Source organism: Staurois parvus, unplaced genomic scaffold, assembly GCF_062004578.1.
Source record: "Staurois parvus isolate SC_StPar_1 unplaced genomic scaffold, SC_StPar_1.0 ptg000321l, whole genome shotgun sequence".
NCBI lineage: Eukaryota > Metazoa > Chordata > Amphibia > Anura > Ranidae > Staurois > Staurois parvus.
In genome coordinates, this window is record NW_028318117.1 from 9,396,366 (window position 1) to 9,419,809 (window position 23,444).

General features: G+C 39.8%; 1 protein-coding gene and 1 pseudogene across 1 annotated transcript in view; one reads left to right on the plus strand and one right to left on the minus strand.

Annotated features, from left to right (window-relative positions):
- Nucleotides 1-23,444, minus strand: part of PITPNM3 (PITPNM family member 3) — a 728,404-nt gene that overhangs the window by 58,771 nt on the left and 646,189 nt on the right. The window contains exon 9 of the mRNA XM_089683787.1: nt 22,745-22,917. Coding sequence (XP_089539913.1) covers nt 22,745-22,917 — 173 coding nt within the window. The remainder of the gene's footprint in view (nt 1-22,744; nt 22,918-23,444) is intronic.
- Nucleotides 15,575-16,867, plus strand: LOC149457425 (uncharacterized; annotated as a pseudogene).

Consider the following 23,444-nt stretch of genomic DNA (forward strand, 5'->3'; position numbering starts at 1 on the left):
CCTCAGAGGAATAGGTCCGTGGAGATAGGTGAATACATTTATATGATATATTTATATAATCCTCCCTCCCTCAGAATGTCAACCTCTAAATATAGCTGCTAACACCCTACCACATACCACAATGGACAATATTGAAATATAGTAACTTGGTGCTGTTCTAATCATTAATCCTTTGGAATAAAATAAGCAGAAAAATATCACAAAAAAATCTCAAAAATAAATATAGAATAGAACACACATAAAAATAATATATAACTTTGGAACCCCACAGTACTAGATCTAGAGTGTTACCTACATGCCCATTAAATAGGTGACTAATGGATATCAAATTATACATAAAAAGATATATAGAATAGAATACACACGAATGTGCAAAATCATATATGACGGTGAAACCCCCAAAATATATCTAAGGTGTAACCTAAGTACACCCTAAACCGGTGATTTATAAGTGACAATCCTAATAAGTGCCAAATGAGTGATAAATAAAATCCCACCACTACTGTGCTAAATTGCACAAATGACTAGTGATGCAGAAAATATACCTACAGGTATATTCCATGCCAAACTGGTAATTGCCAAGAATAGTACCAGAAAAAACACTTATAGTGCTTATAAGTGAAGAAAAAAATTTGAAAAAGTGGTTAATTGTGAAAAACCACAAAGCTAGTATAACACAACATGATCGAAAATGCAACATCCAAATTCTGCAGATAAATGACTAATAAAAGAAAATATGTAAACCATATAGCAGTGACCCCTAATTGGGGATAAAGTGAAAATTAGTGGCTAAGTGACACTAATAGAATCTTTGTATGTAGTGAAGCGTTTATAAGCCACACAGCCTAGAAACATAAAAAACAGGAAAGACAAATAAACTGCTTAACGTGACCCCAAATACGGGGATAAAAATTGGAAATAAGTGATATATACGTGATTCCCTGACATATAAAACAAAAATGATATAAAATTATATCCAATTTATAGTGTGAATCTCATCCAAAATAAACTTAAAGTCCAAAACCACCTAAATGGTGGAGGTGTTTTATAGTCCTTAGTGGATACACGTATATGAACTGTTAGACATAGGGAATCTCGCACTGAGTGAAATGCCCCCTCACCTCCATGAAGTGACCCCTCAGAGTCAAAACGCTTTTTCAAATAGTACCGCACCGTTCTGGAACCTGGACCCCTTCCCACAGGTACAAGGTCCAATGCAGAGTCAATCCCCCTCACTGGTGAAAAAAGGCACCGCAAGCAGCCTTCACAGAAATAGCCAATCCTCATACAGCCAGAGAAAGAAAGGAAGATGCTCCCATAGTGTAATATTAAACGTTTTATTATTAAATACTAAGGTAATACAAGTCCCACTCACATGTAACTGGCTCTACATAGGCTCTGTGTGTAACCACATGCTGTGGTTGTACTTTACATTGATGTCTATTGGAGTCCCAAGATGGCGTCCACACCGGAAATTACATCAGCACGACAGGAAATTCACCAAGTCCCACACGTTACATCACGCTAACACGTGACTTCATAAGGGTCTAGGTCTAGTACTTTGGGAATTCCATGGTTATATATTATTTTCATGTGTATTCTATTCTATATTTATTTTTGAGATTTATATGCTCTTTTTATGATATTTTTATGCTTATTTTATTCCAAAGGATTAATTATTAGCCAGCACCAAGTTATATTTATATGATAAATCTCCACCTCCTACACCCAGTCCGTTAGTAGTTTTGCTGAATGTATAGCATCAGCCATCTTGGTACCCCCAACAGGAAACTGGAAGTGTCAGTGGACCGCAAGTCAATCCTCTGGCATCTTGGTACTCTCTCTGATATATAATGCAGTAGATAAACTACTGCATTATGCGGACTGGGTAATTTGCAAAATAAACATCTAAGTCCCGCAAATAACAGTGTATAACATTCTAAATGTATTGCCCATACACATAATGCTGATCCTGCAAGGACATCTGCTAAGCGCTATAACATAATAATGAAAATAATAGTGGAGCCCATTGCTGTTAAAAAGAGGTACCGTCACATGCTTAGCTCAATATGCACCAAATACCTGAAACAGTGTGTGCAATAAATAACTAAAGAGAAAATATAAAAACTGAATGTAGACCATAAAATAACATATAAAATATATATTAAGATAAATGAAACTTAAAATTAGTAATAAAACAATTGACATCCATGTCGATAGTGAGGCCCCTGGGAACTAGTGTTCAAATGATAAATCCACTGGGATTCATTTCTCGAGATGGCTTGCCTAATGTTGGTCCCACGCTAATGTTTCTCAACCCTATCTATGCCACAAAATTTAAGTGACGTAGGATCCTTATTGTGGTGTGTTCTAAAATGATTGGATAGGCTATGATGGTGAAAGCCCTTTTTTTTTATAATTTACTTTTTATTAACCTTTAAGAGTGTACAACAAGCAGAATTGCATAGAACTGTGAAATAGCAATCACAAGGCAATAAAAGAACAAAGAAACAGGCTCATCGATAAGAGGCACATAGGTACATACAATGTCAATGCATACCAGTGAATTAGTCATCATTTTCACACAAATGAGTAGGCAAATCGGAAAGGGAAAGATCCCACGGTTCCTAAACTGCTTCAAAGGTGGTGATGAGTTAGTATGCAAGGCAGTGAGGTACTCCATTCTTCTAATTTCTGCTATGACCTTCACCAATTTTGAATGTGTTGGAGGCGTAGTAGAAAGCCAATGCATGTGAATGATTCTCCTGGCCGCTGTTAAAACATGGGAGGATAGTTTCCTGGTAAATCTGGAGAGGCCTGGAAAGGGCAGGCCCAGCAAAAAATGGATAGGCTCAAAAGAGATGGAAGCCTGTAGAAGTTGCTGCAAAAGACCAAGAACCTCTCTCCAGAAGAGTGCAATGTGTTGGCAAGTCCAAAAAATATGAAAGGGAGTGCCTGTTTAATCACCACATCACCAGCAGACAGGAGAAACACTCGGATTGCGAGCATGGAGAACCTCAGGAGTCCTAAACCAATACATCAATATTTTATAAGTGTTTTCTTTATATACTACACAAATAAAAGATCTGAGGCAGCCTCCCAAATCCTACTCCATTGATCCAAGGAAATATCTCGTTGAAGGATTCAGGGTCATTTGAGCATATAAAGATGTGCATCAATGGAAAGGGGACAGGCATCTTGAAGCAGTTTATAAGTAGAAGAAATTATGCCCGTTGGTAGGGACCCTGAATGCAGATGAGTTCGAAGAGAGTAGGCTTCTCAAGGATTAAAGATGGTGCTTTGGAGGAGAAAAAAGTATGTATCTGCAGATAAACATAATACTGGTTAGATGACATATGAGTGGCTTTTTGAATCTCAGAAAAGGATTTAAGCTTACGGGTCACTGGGTGAACCAAGTATCGCAATTGAAATAGATTGGCCTTGGTTCAGGGGCCAATCTATTTGGCTTTGGCTTTGGCGAGCCAAAGCCAAACTATCAGGGAGACTGGAATTAAATATAACATTGGTCAGAGGAGAACACAGTGAAGACATGGCGAATCTAACCCTACACCACCTCCATATAGATAATGTAAAGTACATGGGCCCAAGCAGGAGATGTTTGTAAGGGGCGGTTTCAATTCTGGTCATAGACCAGAGTTAAGAACAAGGGTGCATAGGAAGCAGTAGCAGCCATACAATCTCAGCCCATTTATTAGGGGGGCGCGGGGAGGACCATGAGACAAGAGCACGAAGGTGGGTAATATAACACAATGTCTGGGGCCCCCAAACCTCCCCTAGATCGTGGAGAGAGAAGGACAGTGCAGGCAATTCAGTGGGATTTATTATGCCAGATGAAGTGAAGGAAAGATTTCTGAAGGGAACGCAACTTGGACATGGGAATAGGAACAGTAAGTGTCTCAAACAGATACAGAAGTTTGAGCAGTATGGTCATTTTTAGTACATTAATCTTTCCAAGGAAGGAGATGGCAAGAGTGTCCCAGGTTTTTAAGGACTGAGAAATAGCATGAAACAGGGGGGAAAAATTTGCCTCAAAAAGGGAATGGTAGGAGGCAGTGAGGTTGTTATCTAGGTACCTCAAACCGCGTGGGCACCATCGATAGGAATAATTTGACTGAAGAGAAGATAGAGTGGTAGATGGTATGTGGATCGGCAATGCTTTGGTTTTAGACACATTAACCTTATAACCCAACAGGGCACTGTAAAGCTGTAGAGTACAATGTAAGACTGGGAAAGTAATGTGGGTTCCGTCAGTGTCAGCAAGATATCAGAGACAGTTTAAAGTCACCATTATGGGTGTGTATCCCATGGATATCTGGGTTGGATCTGATAGCTATGGCTAGGGGTTCTAAACAGAGGATGAACAAAAAAGGGAAAGTGGGCATCCCTGGCATGTACCATTGGACATCCTGGGAAGAGGGTGTGGAGTAAAGAGCTTTTAAAGTGACTACAAACTGATCACTAATTCTAAATCTTTCCAGGACTAGAAACGTGTATGGCTAACTTAAGTGATCAAATGCTTTTTTGGCGTCCAAGCTCAACAGAGTACGGGTCGGGGACTTCTTAACAAGATCAATCAGGTCAATGGTCCTCCTGGTGTTATCTGCGGCGTGTCAGGCAGAGACAAAGCTCACCTGGTCTCTGTGTATAAGCTTGGACATACATTTGCCCAGTCTATTAGCTAGAATTTTCATAAAAATCTTGTAGTCAGAATTTAATAAAGCTATAAGACAATAGGTATCTGGAAGGGAATGGTCTTTATCTGGCTTGGGGAACACAGAAATGTATGTACAAGTAAAATCATCATGACCCCTTCGGGAGATCCCAAAACAAAGCCAGAAGATGCTGGGCTAAAATGCAGGTAAAGGACTTGTATTATGAATAAGAAAGACTGTCCGGCCCTGGGGACTTGTGAGTAGGAAGATGTTTGACAACATCCAATAATTCTTCGGACGGATATGTCCGCATTTAGGGCTGTGACATCAGAAGGTGACAAACATGACAATTGTAATGGGTCAAAGAATGCTTCAAAAGCAGCCAACTGAAGGGGAGGATGAGTATCAGGGGCCAGGCAATTATAAAGCTTCTCATAGTATTCCCCAAATATTGTAGCCATAACATGCAGGTTATATGTGGTTTTGCAATCAGCCTGGAGTAGGTGACTACTTGTAGTGAGGGGGACATTTGGGATTTAAGTCTATTTACAAGCATACAATGTGGTTTATTAGAAAACTCATAACATTTTGCTTAGCCCAGGTGAGAGACTGAGCAGTTTTATGCAGATCAAGAGCCCGGATTTGGTCCCGTATATGGGAAACTCTCTGAAGCCGAGGTATAGACGGGTTTGCTAGTAATTACTAGCAATCGATGTTCGGCTAGGGATAATTGACGTAAGAGGGATTGTCTGGCACAAACAGAGGCCTTCTTTAAAAATGGGAACCCATGGAGATACAGAGGCCTCTTAAAACAGCCTTATGGGCCTCCCAGAGGGTTAAGGATTAAGCTACTGATCCAACGTTAAGTTGAAAATAAGTGACAATGAGGCATGATCTGACCAAGTCATCGGGTTGATCTACAAGGAAACCAAAAAGGGGATCAGGGGGGTGGTGACAAAAAAAATTATCCAATCGAGAGAACATACGATCTGGAGTAGAATAAAATGTGAATTGCCTATGGAGAGGATGTTTGACTCGCCAGGCGTCAAAGAAGTGATGCTCCCTGATCAATTTATGGAAAGTCGTTGAGGAGGAGAATAGTTTCTTTGACGGTGTGGGTGCAAAAAGTACCTTCCTATCTTTCTGAGGGGACATAATCAGGTTAAAATCCCCCCAACAATCATGCATGCATGCATTAGATAGGGAACACAATTTATCTAGGGGTTGAGTGAGAAATAACAACTGACCAGAGTTGGGTGCAAACAAATTCAGAAACACAACTGGAGAGCCCTTGTACATACATACCAGCAAGACATAATGACCAAGTGGGTCAACCCGAGAGGAGGAGACCCTCAGGGAGCAGGTTTTCCAAATCAAAATAGCTACTCCGGCATTTCCAGAGGGATCAAAAGCCGAGTAGGATTGTGCGAAGCTCTTGGAGGCAAAGTGAAAAGAGCCATCCTGCTTGAAATGGGTTTCCTGAATGAAGATAATATCTGCTCCCGAGGATCTAAACTCCTTCAGAGCCATCCACCGTTTTTGGACTGAATTAAGTCTTTTGACATTATATGACAACAGCCTTAAAGCCATCATGATACAGTAATAAGTGTAGAAGCTTTGTAACCTGAGTATACAGGAAAATTATCATCGATGAGGCAAAAAGGAGAACAACAGAGACAGAGAACCAGGTGATTAGCATGGCAACAGGCTTAGTACAAACAAATGTATCACTCAGAACAGAGGCCGTATGGGTTAAGGCCAGAAACAAAGATATCATCAGAGATATATACCCGGGATATTGGGAATATCCTGAGTCATCAGGGCTGAAAGCTTGACGTACTAGGGAGAAACACAGCAGCTGACCCAAAATGGCAAGTCTACCTCAGTAATTCACAGAACAGCTATAATCAGGACACAACAATTAGAAAAATTGCTAAGGCACACATGGAGGCACAGGAGATCAATGAACAGGGCAAGAGACCTGATATGTAAAAAAGTCAGGTGGTGGGGCCCACCGAACCAGGAAGTTTGGGGCATTGAGGAGTGTAAGGAAGTCTCTTCTTCCCACGTTTAGCGGGTGTCCAGATCTTGCGTGGAGTAGCAGAGGACCTGGACGAAGTAGGAGGTTGCAGAGAGGCCTCTTCCAGCAAGAGAGGGAATCCCAGCTGTTTAAAAAAGGAGCCCACTTTATGCAGATCATGAAGGACGACTTGGGCATTATCTTTGGAGACAACTAGCTTGAAAGGGAATCTTCACCGGTAAGCGATGCGGTGCTGCTGGAGAAAAGTGGTGACAAGCTTCAAGGCACGCCTTTTTGCCAAGGCGGATAAATCACTGAAAATGTTAACTCTGTTTCCTTTAATTTCCAGGGAGGACAAGGAGGCTTCGGGCCCAGTGACTTATAGGCCCGATCCATGCGCCAATCAACATCTGGGACTTTGGGGGCCAGAGTGGTAAACGGAAACAGTAGGTATAGCTGAAGGTGGGAGTCAGGGACCGTTTCAGAGATGCCATGGACACGGATATTCTGACAGCGCTCCCTGTTTTCCAGGTCTTTCTGCTGGAGCTGGAGCTGCAGCTGAGATTATCTTCTTTCAGGATATGGACATATTGTACCAGTTCGTCAAACTTTGACTCAAGGTGGTCTGTGCGATTCTCAATTGGGTAATCTCCCCCCTAAGCTCCTGAGCCAACTTCCCAATTTCAGCAGAGATAGTGTGGGTGATATTGCATAAAAATACTTGCAGTTTGTCCTCCAGAATATCCACTGTCAGAGAAGGGACCACTAGAGTAGTAAGCAATTCAGCAGGGGCATCTGCATCTGTCCCCTCCATTTCAGCGGACCTGACGGAGCACTCACTTGGACTACTCGAGGCTGGGGATGCGGGCCTATTGAAGAATCGATCCAGCATGGAAGGACAGGGGTCTGGATGAGGTGGCGTGGCCCTTATTTTACCCATGTAGGTGCCTGGGAATGTCCCAGGTCTGAGTGCTGTAGGAGGGTAGCGGAAGGGCTGTGAAAGCTGAGGGTTGGCTGAGCTCACCTTTTACGCCATCTTGGATTGATACGCATGCGCCCCCGAAAGCCTTTTTTGATATTACTAACATGTTCTCTGAGTCTGACCCTGAGTTCCCTAGTGGTCCTACCCACATATTGGGTTCTGCATTCAAGAAGATACGTAACATGCGTTGTGATGCATGTAATAAACATTTTTATTTCATAGCTTCTACCTGAGATATTGGATTGAAAATGGGTGATCTTTCTATGGCCCTGCTTGCAGGTTCTACATATAACACATTTGCCACATTTGGAGAAGCCCGTTTGGTTAAAAAAGGTGATCCTTTTAGTAGGTGGATAAGGGACAATTTTAACTATGATATCTCTCAATGTGGATAAGCGTTTATAAATGACCTATGGGCATTTAGGGAGAACTTTAGCTAATGTTTGGTCCTTCATCAAAATAGGCCAATGCTTATTTAATGCCCTTTCAATTTGTTTATACTGTCTGTTATACAAGTTTTTAATCATTCTCCTCTATCCATCTTTTTAACCCCTTCCTTAGTTTTTTCAAACTCAGATTTTTGTATACCCTTTCTGTCTAAATCTTTCCACCAAAATATCTACCTGCGTCTCAAAGTCGGCTTTTAGATCACAATTTCTCTTGATTCTCATCATCTGACCATTGGGAATAGCTCCCAACCAACTGGGGTGATGTCCACTGTTTGTAGGGATATAGCCGTTTCGGTACGTGGCTTTAAAGAAAGTATAGGTATACATTTTATCTCCCTTACTCACAATTTCCAAATCCAAATAATTAACTGATGTTTTGCTATGTGTAGCCGTAAATGAAATACCATATCTGTTCTTATTTATCTCTTTCAAAAATTCCAATAATGTTTCTTCAGTTCCCTCCCACACCACTAAAATATTGTCAATGTATCTTTTGTACATTAACAATTCCTTCCTATTATGGGAAAAGATGGACTCTGCTTCCCATTTATTCATAATAATGTTTGCTACAGTGGGTGCATATTTAGCACCCATGGCTACTCCTTTTGTCTGTGCATAAAAATGTCCATCATGCCAAAAATAGTTGCCCTTCATGGCCAAATCCAAAAGTTCCAACATGAAGGCTATTTGTTTGTGTTTCATTGAAGTGTCTCTATTTACTCTATAGCAGTCAGAGCATCCTTTTGTTTATTTGTGCACAATGAGTTGACATCTATGCAAGCTTGTATACAGTTGTCATTAATTTTTTTGTTACTTAACAGATTGATTAAATCTTTACTATCTTTAAGGTATGATGGCTAGCTTTGTGTTATGGGCTGAAAAAATGTTTCAAATACTCCTCTACCCTAAAGAAGAGTGACTCTACACCATTAATTATAGGTCTCCCTTGTGGATCCTTAATACTTTTATGGATTTTGGTATATGATAGGCATTTTTGGTGCTTTGAGAACAATATATTTGGCTTCTCCCTTGTTCAAAATACCCGCCTTCTGTGCCTGTTTGACTAATTTCTTTACTTTAGCCTTTAGTTTTTTCTAGGGTCTCCCACCAATCTTTCATAGGTCTCTTTATCCTGAACCAATTAATCATTCCTATTAAGGACCATGATACGGGGAGGTGGGGGGTCCCTTATCGGCCAGTGATATTTTTCCTTTTTTCCAGTTCATTTGTTCCTTCATTGATTTTTTTTAGTCTCTAAGCACTCTATGGGGTAGATTTACTAAAACTGGGTAGTAAAAAATATGGTGCAGCTTTGCATCATATACAATCAGCTTCTAACTTCAACTCCTTCAATTAGGCTTTGATTGTGCACTCTCCAGGTTTAGTAAATCAAACCCTATGGGGTTTATTTACTACAGCTGGAGAGAGCAAAATTAGGCTTACTTCTGCACAGAAACCAATCAGCTTCCAGGTTATTATGCCAAAGCTTAATTGAACAAGCTGAGGTTGGATGCTGATTGGTTTCAATGCAGAAGTGAGGCTGATTTTGCCTTTCCAGCTTTAGTAAATAAACCCCTATGTGTCCATGCACAAACAGGCTTTTGCAGATGTATTAGGAGAGAAGCGTTTACAGGCTGAAAAAAAACACCACAGATGCATTATCGAGAGGAGAGTTTTAACATAAAAAATGTGCAAAACATGCTTAAACGCCTTCCACATAAAATATTGCAATGGCCATAATAAATTAATAGCCAGCAGAATTAATTTATGCTCAAATGCTATATGCTCCTAAACATGCATAAACACGTGTATTACATGGCTTTTAGCACTTTTTATGCTGCATTTTACTGTTGGCATATAGGGGGGCTTTTTCAGATGCCTTATGTGCATGAGGCCTTAATGTAAAATAGAGCTATCCACAACAGCAAACAAGAAAACTTGATCCAGGTGCCAAAAGAGACAAAAAGAAAAGGTATGATAATTCCGCACCAATGCTGCTCTTAAAAAAAAAAAACAATAGAGCCTGATATTGGAACTGGGGTGTAAAAAAGAAACAAAAAACGAAATACAGTCTAGACCAAACAGAATAATAATAAAAATAGAAATAAAAGGGTTCAGGGACGAAATGAATAATACAATATGGCAATCACAGTTCTGATGATAAAAGATCCATTCCCTATAATGGTAACCATGGTTAAGACAAATGTCTAGCATCCCATAGGCCAATGAAGTACAGCTCCACAGGAAGGCACAAAAATGTACTAAAAAAGGTCAGTGACAAGGTATCACTCTTCACATGGAGCATGAATAATGATGTCTTCCAATAAAAATTCCAGGGAAGATCCAAGGATATTCCAATGGATAGTGAATAAACTATTTAATGAAACATAAAATCCCATAAGATACACTTACAAAAGTAGACACTCCAAACCTGTTTGATCCTGATGTGATGTTGCAGGTAGATGTCTGTTTCCCCACTTATGGCCAATCAAGAGGAAAGAAAAAAATAGACCCAACCCTACCAGGAGAGGAATTGGTGCTGTGGGAACACTGGAAGTTGCTATACTCAGCCTACGCAAGGGCACTGGGCAAGGACCGGAAATCACGTCAGTGTGCTGTAACTCTATGGGCATTGCCTGGTAACAAGGAGCCTCAAATAACATCCACAGCAATGCGTTACGAAGGCTTCCATTTCTATCTCAAGATAAGGAGTACAGAAACAAGAAACAGAAATTTACCAGCAGCATCATAATAATATAAAAAGGAAAAAAAAATCCTAGAGCAAAGGAAAAAAGATACTGCAATCTATTATAAAGGCATGTAGTGCATGTGTGAGGTGCCATATTCAAACATTAATCAAACAGTAAAATTTTAAATAAATTATTCAATTCACAGCAGCCACACCCATCGTGGTATGTTGCAATGGAACATGGCTTTCTAGTTGCTGGCCAGTCAGCTCACAATACCTCCCTTCTCCCCAGTTTCTGCTTCAGCTTAGACAGTCCCTGGCCATTAACACTAACTCTGCTGGTCAAGAGAACTGCATATGGATTTGCAGCTGACAGCTGTTCATGGAGGCAACACACGTCACTGCACCTGCAACCACCCCCTCACCACCAATGTGCCAACAACCCATCCCCCAGCCACTACTGTGCTTGCACTCCCCTTCTCAGCACCATGCCCAATCAGTGCCTTCTTTTCTGTTCTTTTCTCATATTATACTAAATAAGACAAAAGGATAAAACAGAGCAGTTGTCATAAACAATAAGAAGAATTCTTCAGTTGGGGATTTTTGTTTAAATGGTTCAGTTTGCTTTCCCTGGTTGTTGTGGTGGCACCTGATAAGCCAGATCCCACGCATGGAAACCTTTCAGCCAGGGAAATTGGAAGCCATCCCTGAGCTATAGCTCACACTTTGTAGCCAGAAGGCCTTTGTCAAGGCTACTTCGTTACTACTATGCAACAGAGTTGCCTGCGGCCCCAGTACAGCGATTCCAGACCATCAGAGGATGACTATCCACCCAACCCAAATAAAATAGGGACATGACTTTTCCTGGCACATGGTCCAAACAAGAGACCCTTCACCACCATCGGGCAAGCCAATCCTCTCCCAGTGTTTACATCTGCTTCTTGTTCCCCAGTTATAGGCCACTGGAATAACAAGGCTCAGTCTGCTTCTATTGCAACAGGCATCATAATAGTCCATACAGCATGGTTTCATCAGACATGGTTAGTTCGGTACAGTGCTATGTCCACCCCAGAGCTCTTTTTCTTACAGAGTGCTCTAACTTCCTGGCATACCCCACAAAGGGGAAAAGTCCATGGTTATCTCCATGGACTTTTCCACTTAGTGGGGTATGCCAGGAGATGTCCATGGTTATCTCCCAGGAGGGAAAACCCTTACTGCATCCTGGACTTCACCCCTTGCTTTTTTTTCTACAGCTGGGAAGGAGTTTCAACATGGCCACCAAAGGGGGCCTACATGGTTTCTGACTGTTACATCATCACAAGAACAAAAGAAATCAGAATCAAGAAGTAAATGTACATCCTAGGATCTGGTAAATTATATCAGATTCAAGAACCACATACAACTAAAACTGAAAGGCAGTATAAATGAAAGCAACCCATTTTATAGTACATTCTAGCACCATCTCCTATAGTTTCTACAGTATGTGTCCCTGACTTCTTCTCCCACCTTTATTGAATTCAACAGATTCTGTCACTGAGATCCCAGATAAACATTGCAAAGTGCTCATGACAGATTTATTAAATAACCTCTGCTGCTAAGGCTGATAATTTATAGAAAAGGCAAGTTCCTTTTCTCTGAGATGAAGGTATTGAAAATCCATAGAGCACATTACAAATAATTTGCAGTATATTTTTGTATTCTGAGAACACCAACCACTTCTATTCTTTAATGGCAACAGGCTACCATTAGCAGGTTTATAGCTCAGAATTATTGACAAGCTGTTGGTACATTGAGGAGCACTCAAAGAATATATGGATAAGAGGAGATTTGATGTGTCTATCAATAATAATGTAAGTAAACTGTGCTTCTAAGAGTGCAAAAAGGAACCAAGTTATATTTTCTGTGATTAGTTCACATTTTTATTTGTAGCTCCTAAAAAAGAGCTGTATAAAGATAAAGGCTTTAGGTCAGGATTTAATAGAGGCTATGTTTTTTATGGCTATAATATAACTTGAAGCTAATCCATTATAAATTGTTGTTGAGCTTGGGTATAGAGTCATTGTAATATTTCATTTCAAAATGTTAGAGCTGAACTGCAGATAGATATTAAACAACCTAGTAACTGCAATACTTTATTCATTAAAAAACCATTAAATGTACAGTAGTTTTAAAGGAAACTAGTGTAAGTAGTTGAATCTGATTTAGCACTGGCCACTTATTTCCTTGCTAGCGAAAAGGGGTCAGCAGAAGCATTAGACATTCTGACAATGACAAGACTGGGAGAGAACTTATAACTGAGGTGACCAAGCTGTAGTACGTAACTGCAGTAGAGAAAAGTCAGGTCACCAACCTGACTGTGCTGTCTGGTTGGGTTTCTACATCTCAGGACACAAATCCTTTGGCAGGTAAAACAGCTCCTGTCCCAGGTGGATCCTTTTGGACCCAGCATATGCTGCTCTGGAATCCCTGCTACAGGTATGTCAACAAATCCACCCAGTCTCTCACACTTGGTTCCAGGTCTGCTGTTCCTTCACCTTGCACAAAGGACTTTTATTCTCTCTTGGAACTCCTTTCAATCCTGCAGTTTGACCTGACAAGTGATATCCTGTCAATGTATTTTGGCAGTTTCATGACCCTGCTGTTGCTTTATATGATATCAGTAGACTGTGCATCAAATTTTTGGAACCTGTATTAGCTAGATGGTGCGGAGGGTTAATGACTACCATGAATGCTCCCATATTTGTATTTAACTGTTTATTTGGAGTCGGCAAACCAAACTTAATAAGATTCCGAACAGTGTAAAAAGAGATAAAACTAAACTCTGTACCAAACATGACATAAGGCACAGGTGTTGGCTTTGCTTTTCAGACAGCGATGCTTGATTGCAAACAAAAAATTAATATATGTTTGGCCCCTAACAATCACTTTCTCTAATGTAAGCAATATGTGACTATTCCATATTATGAAGGAAACTCTTATTTTTCTTTTATATACATCAACATTTAAGACATGTAATATTGGTGGATTTTTGTGGGGTCTGTGTGATTAGATGCCTGGACTAAACTACTGCAATGCATATTGTATGTTTGACCATACTGCCCCATTTGTATGGTGTATATTTAAAGCAGTGTTGAACCCAAAAAGCAATCTTCTATTATATTGTAGCTTATCAATTCTTAGATGTGATGGCTGTATTAATTTTATTTTTAGGCTTTCTCTTTTTTATCACCTGATCTAGCCAGTAGGTATGTTGTTTTTCAGAAGAACAAGCTGTCCTGCTTCCTTTAGTGACTGAACTCACTGTGTTCATTCATAAATGAAGCCTAGTAAACTGTGTTCACTATACTTCAGTTTATGAATGAACAGGGGCCTCTGTCTCCTGTTCATTCATGTGCAGTGCAGCTAAGGCTGCAGAGAAAGGAATTGAAGAATCTGTGTCCTCAATTCCTTTCTCTGTCTCAAAGGTGAGATGTCAGAGGTCTGTTTAGACCCCTATTTCACCCAAGCCTGCCCCCCTCCCCCCAAAAGGAAAAAAAACTGTAAAAAAAATATATACCGGTATATACTAAAAAAATATAATACACTGTAAAAAATATTAAATTTGTTTTTTTTTAAATCATTTTAAATGTTGTAAAAAATAATTTTAAACAAAGTAAACACAATTAAAAGAAATTTTGGGCTCATTCAAAAGGGTTCTCTGGTCCATACAGTATGAATGAGCAGTTTGTCTGGCTGGCCTGTCACTCTATGAGGATACAGCGGCTGTATGAACACAGCGCTAGGTTCTAATTTGACAGGTGTGCAGGTGTGGGTGAGTGGCCCTGAATACACAATGTCTGTGTTTGGGGCCATACACCTGCACCCACACACCTGTCACATTTGGACCTGCAGCTGTGTTCGTACAGCTGCTGCATCCCTATAGCGTAACATAGGCTGCCTGCATACAGCAATAGCCACATTTAAAAAAAAACACAGATTTACACTGTGCAGGCCACAGCACGTATGTGAATTAGCCCCAAGACCTCATTTACACACAGAATTTAATTACCTCAATACAGTTTTTCTTTTAGATTTAGCAGAAATTTTGTTAGTTATGGTAATCAATAATGTTTTTAACATATTCTTAGTGAAAATATAATTTTGATATTTTCTGGGGAGTTGCAGTTGAGGAAGGGGGCCTTTTAGGTAGTCTGTATGGGGCCCCTTGATGTCTAATAGCAGCCCTGGGCATAAGGCAGTCCAGCAAACTCTGTGAGTTCAGCTCCAATGTACATAGGGAATGGTAATAGTTGTGCTCTGCCATTATGTTTGATACAGCCTGACTTCTCCAAAGTGTGGGAGGCAGAAGAAAGGCTTAAAGGCCAAGCACAGGCACTCTGCTGAACATTCTGATGCTGCATAAACAGAGATGAAGATCATGCTAAACTTTTGGCATCTCCAAACGTTTGTGAATTTCCATCTTCGGCAATATTGCCTGACTATAATGAAATCCCAAATTCACTTACTGATAATGATAAATGTGAAAATCAAGCTGTTCATTTTTAATTTGCACTTGTGATCATCAGTTATTTGTATTCTGGATTTTTTTAAACACATATCAGAAACAAGTAATGTAATAAAAAAAAAAAAAGAATTATTGTATCAGGATATGACTTCGCTGAATGTTCTGCATGCTGTGCGGTTTTTAGAGGCAGAATATTTAAAATATAAGTTTATATATAAACTTTGCTGCCTGTCAAAATATTTGTAATGCGGGGAGGCATGGCTTGCGAGCATCCAAAATGGGCGCCTAAGCCCGAAGCCCAGCAGAGCCAACTAGAGATCCCCAGAAAACAGCAGAAATCCTGTGGACCTGCAGCCTCCACACAGAGTGGTGGAAACCTACCCTACACTGTCCCACAAAAGAAAGCACGAGCAGTGCCTGAAGAAGCTAAAGGCGTTCTTCATTCAGCCAGTTAAGGGGGAAAGAATCTCTAAATTGGCGCCGCCAGACTGACCACGTGCTCTTCCTCCTCTTACACAGACCTGCCAGACGCTGACCTGGAAGATCCTGATAGCGGGACAACATCTATATCCCCACACCAAGCTCTACCGACCAGCCCGGTCAGCGACAGCCCAGCAAAAGCCAGGGTGAGGATGGATTCTCCACACCAGGCCACAACCGTAGTGAGTACTGAGGCACAGCCAGAACACACAAGCATTCTTACCTACATTCCTTCATAGCAGCTTTCACTACAACAGGACAACCAGTCCTGGATACAACTATGAAGGACATGCTCCTCTAATTACAATCCTCCCTCATGGCGGAGACTTATCTTCCCTTATTCATAGGTTTACCACTGAAATGCAATCTGTGGGTGAAAGAGTACATTACATTGAGGATAAAATGGAAGAATTCACAAACACAGTGAATGATTTGAGTGATGGCTATGTAGAACAGAAAGATAACAAGTAGATAAAAGCAAAATTAGCAGATCTAGTTCACGCCACAATAATGTAAAACTGAGAAGCATCCCAGAATCCATACCTCCCTCAGATCTCCAAAAATATGCCAGTGTTCTCATTTCCACTATACTACCTGATTTGTCAGCAATAGAACTCACTATTGACTGCATACATAAAATCCCTAAACTGCAACATCTGGATGATTCAATTTCCAGAGATGTCCTAATGAGGGTTCATTTTTACCAAGTAAAAGAACAACTATTATCTAAAGTGAGAACACTTCGTACCCTACCTGCACATTATTTTGCAATATGAATATATGCAGATTTGTCACAATATACCTTGCAGCTGAAGAGGCACTTGAAACCCGTGACAAAGGCCCTAAACAACTACAAAATACTATACAAATGGCGCCACCCTGCTACTATAATGATTGAAACCAATGGCACTTCCCACACAATCACCGATCTTGAAGGGGAAATGAAGCTCCTGCATTCCTGGGTTATCTTACCTGAGATCCCGAGTGATTCCTACAATTTCGCCCAAAATACTAAACTACATCAGCATGAGCGCCAACACCATGGACACTATAAATCCAAGTACGAATAAAGGTTCCTGTACTGTATCCATTCAACTTTGGATGTATTCCCCAGTTCAGTTCTTCGTGTGCTGCTTGAATATACACACTAATTGAACTTTCCCCCACACCTGGTCAGCAGCTCACAAAGCTGTATTGTGCTGACTTTTTTCCTTTTCCTTTGTTTTGAGAGAGATAACCATACTCAATAGATTCTTACAACCCTGTTTATTCTGTTCAGTGTTAGCCTTGTTTCTCTTACTGCAGAATTATAAGAGATACAGTATTCAGTTGCTTCATCACCAACAATCCTTACTAAGGTAAAAACCTCTACACTATACCTACTCCAGCTCGAGGACTTAAACGCCTGAGACTACTAACTGTAAGTCTTATCTTATACCTTGAACAACACTGCTACACAGTTCACTATGACCTTCACCATCCTATCTCTGAACGCAAAATGCTTGAATCACCCAGCAAAATGCACCTTCCTATGGAATACTGCTGTCACCTGACATTCTTTGCGTTCAGGAAATGCATTTCCCCAAGACGCCCCACCAACTTGCCAATATACTGTAAATGCTTCCCATTCAATGGAGTATTACTTGCCATCTGGGAAACTATTTCTTTCCAACTAAAGCAGTGCATTTCAGACCCAGAAGGCATCTATATTATTCTGCTGTGCACCATAAACAATACCCAATATACATTGGTGACTCTTTACTCCCCTAATCAATGTCAAATGACCTTTCTTAAGGCATTTGTCAAGAAAATGAAAAGTCTTCAAAAAGGTCATTTATTTCTTTGTGGAGATTTCAACCTGGTGCCTGACAACAAGATGGATACTATCAGTGGACCAAAGCAACACGAGTCCCCTTTAAACAAGTTTATGCAATCTAATGACTTATATGATATTTAGAGGTGTTGTCATGCTAATGAACAGGATTACACATATCTATCTCAATGTTACAAGACATATTCTTGTATAGATCTGTTTAACACTGATAAATGGCTACTTCAAAAAGTATCTGCCTCACATATCCGCAATATCACCTGGTCAGACCATGTGCCCATCAGTATTAGCATATGTAGTAAGCCTCACAGCCTCCACTTTTGTGTGGAGAACAAACAACTATATTCTGCAAAATTACTCCAACGCTATAATTCTTTCCAAGCAGCTTGAAGACTTTCAACCTAAATTCAGGTTCTGTGACTGACCTGGCAGTATTGTGGAATGCCCACAATGCCTTTATAAGAGGCCTATTTATTCAATTAGGTTCTAGAGCAAAGAAAAAGAGGATGCAATGTTTAGATGAGCTAACTTCTGCTATCACAGATACAGGATCTCAAAACAAACTTCACCCATCCCCAACTCTCCAAAAAAACTATTCACTCTACTACACAAACTCCATTCTCTGATGCTGGAGTCTTTTGTTAAAACACAATGCAAACTCAAGGCTAATAATTACGTTACTGGCAACAAAGCAGGCAAAGCCATGGCCTTACGCATCAAATCCAAAATAACCCATCTCTACTATCCAAGCATAAATGAAAAACTTCTTAATCCTTTACAACATACACAAAGAGAAGGGCACTCACCAACCCTCCCAAGAAGAAATTATTTCATTCCTTGATCATGTTAATCTTCCCACCCTAACTCCACAACAACTATCATCACTTAACCCCTTCACCTATGATGAAATTACAAAGGTAATCAAAGCACTACCTAATTACAAATTCCCAGGTCCAGATGGGCTAACAGGCGAATATTACAAAAAATTCCATGATATTTAAATACCACACTTATATAAAGTATACTCGAACATTGCCTCCTCTTCATCTTTCCTTTCTGAAATGCTCAATGCACTGGTGATAACTCCCCCCAAACCAGGGGAAGAACCAACAACCCCCTCCAAAACATTTGACCCATATCCTTACTTAGTAATGACCTTAAAATGTATGCTAAACGTTTAGCAAATAAACCAGTCGAATTCTTTCTTCCCTGATATATAAAGATCAATCGGGCTTCACCAAAGGCCGTCAAACCTCTGATGCTATTAGACGATTAGTTAACATTATCCACTATGCAGAAACTTCAAGAATGCCTTTTCTGCTCCTATCTCTGGATGCAGAGAAGGCGTTCAATAGAGTCCACTGGAAATACCTTTCCTTAGTCCTGCATAAATTTGGTTTCTAAGGACAAATCTTCAAAGCCATAATGGCCTTGTCGACCCCTTTGCAAGTTACTAATGGTACCAGACAAGGCTGCCCCCTTTCTTCCTTAATATTCAACCTGTTGATGGAACCACTTGCTGAACATATAAGAGCCAATAGAAAATCTCAGGCATTCATATCACATCCCAAGAGCATAAGATCAGCCCATTCGCTGATTATGTGGTACTCATGATCACTGAACCTACAACCTCCTTAGCCAAGGTACAAAAGACTTTAACCTGGTTCAGTAAAATCTCCTATTACAAAGTCAATGAATCAAAATCCTTTATATTAGAAACAAGCATTGACGCTCCAACCCAAAGTCTCCTAAAACAATTTGCTTACACTTGGGCTGAGAAAAGCATATATTAACTTGAAATACAGCTAACTAAATCAACTAGAACCCTCATTCAACTTAACTACATACCCTTTCATTCTAAATTACAATAAAACCTAAACTATTTAGCAAAATTTGGCCGCTTTTAAAATGATGCACCTTCCTCAACTACTATATCTTTTTACAACGCTACAAATCCCAATCCCATCTAACTACTTCAAATTCCTACAATCTAACCTATCAAAATTAATTTGGCAAGTTCCACAATGCACCCACAGAAAACTAATCAAGCATAGATCAGTAGGTGGAACTGGCTACGTGGACTTCTATGACTATTACCTAGCTTCAATCCTTACACAAATTAAAGAATGGTTCCTTTCCTTACCCAACACATTATTGGGAACCATAGAATCTAACTACATCCCTAGGCATTCCCTATCTAATTGGCTACTCAGTATCCATCTAGGCACCCCTGTTCCTACATATATCACTCTACCCATGGTAGCTACAGTATAATCTCGGAAAAGAATGATCACACACACACTCTTAAAATACCCATCTTAGTTCTATGCCATCTTATAGACAACATATCCTTTTCCAATTGGATTTCCAAAGGTATAGCTTACATCAATGACCTCTTTGAAAACAATATTCCTCAGTCCTTCAAGACTCTCTAAAAGGAATTTCTGTTGACAGATCAGGACGCATTCCACTACATACGTACAACCTGCTGTATGCCGACACTCTCAAATTGGACATGCAAAATTCCTCAGCCAGCATGGGCCTTTTTCAATGATCCCACATTGCATCAAAAAGGTATTGCAATCTTTTATACTATTATCCAACAAAAACTTAATTCTATCAAAATTGTTCCCCTTCCAGAATGGGAAGCTGATCAAAAAGAACCTACACTGACGGCAATGGACTATATACCCTTATATACACATATAATGTAACTTGCTGTTCCACACTATAGGAACTTTCTGTTAAAATAACCCAACATTGGTACATGACTGCAGACAGAATCTCTCGCTTTAGTGCCTTTCCAGTTAATTAATGTTAGAGAAACTGTGACCAAAAAGCACACTTTAATCCCCCCAACAGCTAGCCTAGCATTATTATCTCTTGATACTGACCTCTTCCCACCTAATTCACCACATACAATCCTACATATCCTTTTAGCAGCAAGACTAAATATCACAAAAAAATGGAAGAACCCCACCCCTCCAACACTGATGGATGTAATAGACCTAACCCAAGTGCATTGCTCCTATAAACATATGATGGCTTGTAGCTCTGGCAAATCTGATGAAAAGTCTAAACTATGGTACCCCTGGCATGAATGGTGTTCTTCATTTCATTGATCTCTGAGTTCATATATTCTTTGTTTGACTATTTCTTACCTAAATAAACCCAAAATTTGGAGTTAAAATTCCTCCCATCATTTCAATGGGGGGGGGGGGGTTATTCTACCCCACAAAAGAAGATTCCTCACATTTGGAAATGTCTTTATTACAAATGCCTGTTATAATGCCAAAATACTGTGTGTCTAAAGTTGTATCTGAATGTATATATGTTTGTTACTTGATTCTTGTACAAATTTTAATGTTCTTAACGATACAAAATATTCAATAAAAACTTATTGAAAAGAAAATATTGGTAATGCTATTGAACCTCACTTGTGACTTACACCCCTCTGGCACGCATAAGCATTTAATTAAAATGTGTTGCGTTAAACATTGTTTGATTGTGTTGCGTTGTATATTGCCCAAAATATACAAATATAACAAACATATATTCCTACATAGATATTAGTGTGAAATAAGTGCAAAAAGAACTAAATCATAAATATAGTTCATATATAAAGTCTTATCCAGTCAGTGCTGGCAAGTGAAAGATTCATTCCTTCCTGATATCATAAAGTGCCACCATTGCTATTTATTTATAATTATCACTTATAAGCATTTCCTGTTTGCTTTCTGAACTATAAATTGGCAATTTTGTTTTTAATACATTAAGGGTGTATTAAACTACTGCACTACCATGCTGAGGGTTAACATGCCTTGTATTAAGGCAACTCATAGGGCAGCCCATTCAAAAAATGAAAGAGCTCCTGAACTGTACTGGCTTACTATGCCTTGTTCTGTACTGTGTCCCTGTTGAGAAGCAAACATCCTGTTACAGGCAGGAATTTGCTTCTTTATGTCAGAGCTGTCCCCTGATCACTGGTGGTCTGAGGCACAGATCTACAGAATTAATTCAGCTAAAGCAAGGAAATCTTGCACTGCAGGTATTCAGTTACAGCATTCTCTCCAGCAAGGACAACAGTAAGCAGCACAGTAGTGACAATACCAAATCTCATTTCAAAACTCATGAGACTAACAATCATAAGCATGCATTGCCTTAGACCTCATATAAAGCTTTTAGGCAGAAGACCAGGGAAGTACACTACTATTTTTCAGCAGGAATGAAAGTCATAAGGTAATTTGTTGGGTACTGCTTAGCACAACTAGATATTTCCTTTAACATAACAAATGTTTTCATGACGAGTGTTGCTAGGTGAGGGGGGGGGGGGAGACCAGAGAGCATCCATTCACTTATCTCCCCCATGGAAATGTCACTTCAAGTTTCTAGAGTCACTTTCCCTGGCCCTTGTTGCCAGGAAAGATGGTAATCTGTACTCTGTTAGTTTCAATGCAAGGCAGGTGACCTTTGATTGCTCATTAAAAAGAATTTGTCTTAAAAATGTTATATTAAAAAGAAGACTTTTTGTCCCCTATACAAGAGAAGTAAAGTTTTAGTGAAAAAAAAAAGTGTAAAAAACTAAAGTTAAACCCAATTACTTAAAATCCCCCCAAACGTTGGTTGCTCAGACTGTACCTCTTGCATAGAAAACACTTCTCAACTGATTGCTATTTTAAACCCCAGCCTACAGAGGTCCCTAACCATAGATCTCAGCTGCATTCCTCCCCCCCCCAGCCCCCCAATCTAGGGGGCTTTTCCCGTCCACTTCCTTTCCCTTTTTTTGTCCTTTCTCTCTTCTCCTTTCTCTCCTTATTCCCATTCTGTTCCCCCACTGTTTGTATTCCTACCTCACCATAATTTTATTGTTAATATTTGCTCATACTGGATCACTTTTTTTTTTTTCATTTCTACTGAAATTTTGAGACTGATAAACTGTTGCTCAAATAATGTGTTGCATATAATAATTGGAATTACCACTGTTTTATACTTCAGGGTGTCTGCTTTCAGAAAATATATAACATTTGGGGGTTATTACTAATCTTCAGGCAAAAAATAATTTTTTTACAAACACCCCCCCCCCCACAAAAACTGCGGTAAAAGGGTGAAACCTTACCATCAATACTAGGCAGCACTGTCCTTCTCATAGCTAATACCAGTCCCAATGGGGAACCAAACAGGAAGAAGTCTGACACCTCAAAGTCAAAGCGCCCCATTATGACATCACAAAGATTGGAGCTCCCAGTACGAGGAAAGTCCATGTCATCCTTCAGAACACTTGAATGAATACTGTAGGTGAAAGGGGAAACAAAAGCAGGTTTATATGAGGTCATGTTATTGACTGAAATTACTTTTGTACACAGTCATAATTAAAGTGGAACTTCATTCTTTCACTCACCATTGGCTATTTTGAATCCTTATGCTGCTAGCATTAGATAAGAAGGTATATTATATTTACTTGTTTTAAACTGTTTTTTTCATTTCTTTAGTTACTTCCTAGTTCCCATGCCTAGGCAAATGATATCATACATCCCAGCCCAGGAGTCTTTGGAAGGGGAAGAGGGAGGGGGTTCTCAGCTTAGCACACCCTCCCGCCTGCATGCCTGAGCTATGAGCAGATGGATTTCAGGAAGTAAGGAAATGCTACATGAATCATTTGCCCTTACTCTAGATGGCCATGGCCAGAAATGCTAGGGGGGGGGTTTTCAATGTGATTTCTCAGCATAATAAAGTGTAGAGACATGGATGGATGGCTGAGTTTACTTTGAATATTAAAAATTAAATAAAAAGCGGTTTTGGTTTGTGGTTCTTAGGTG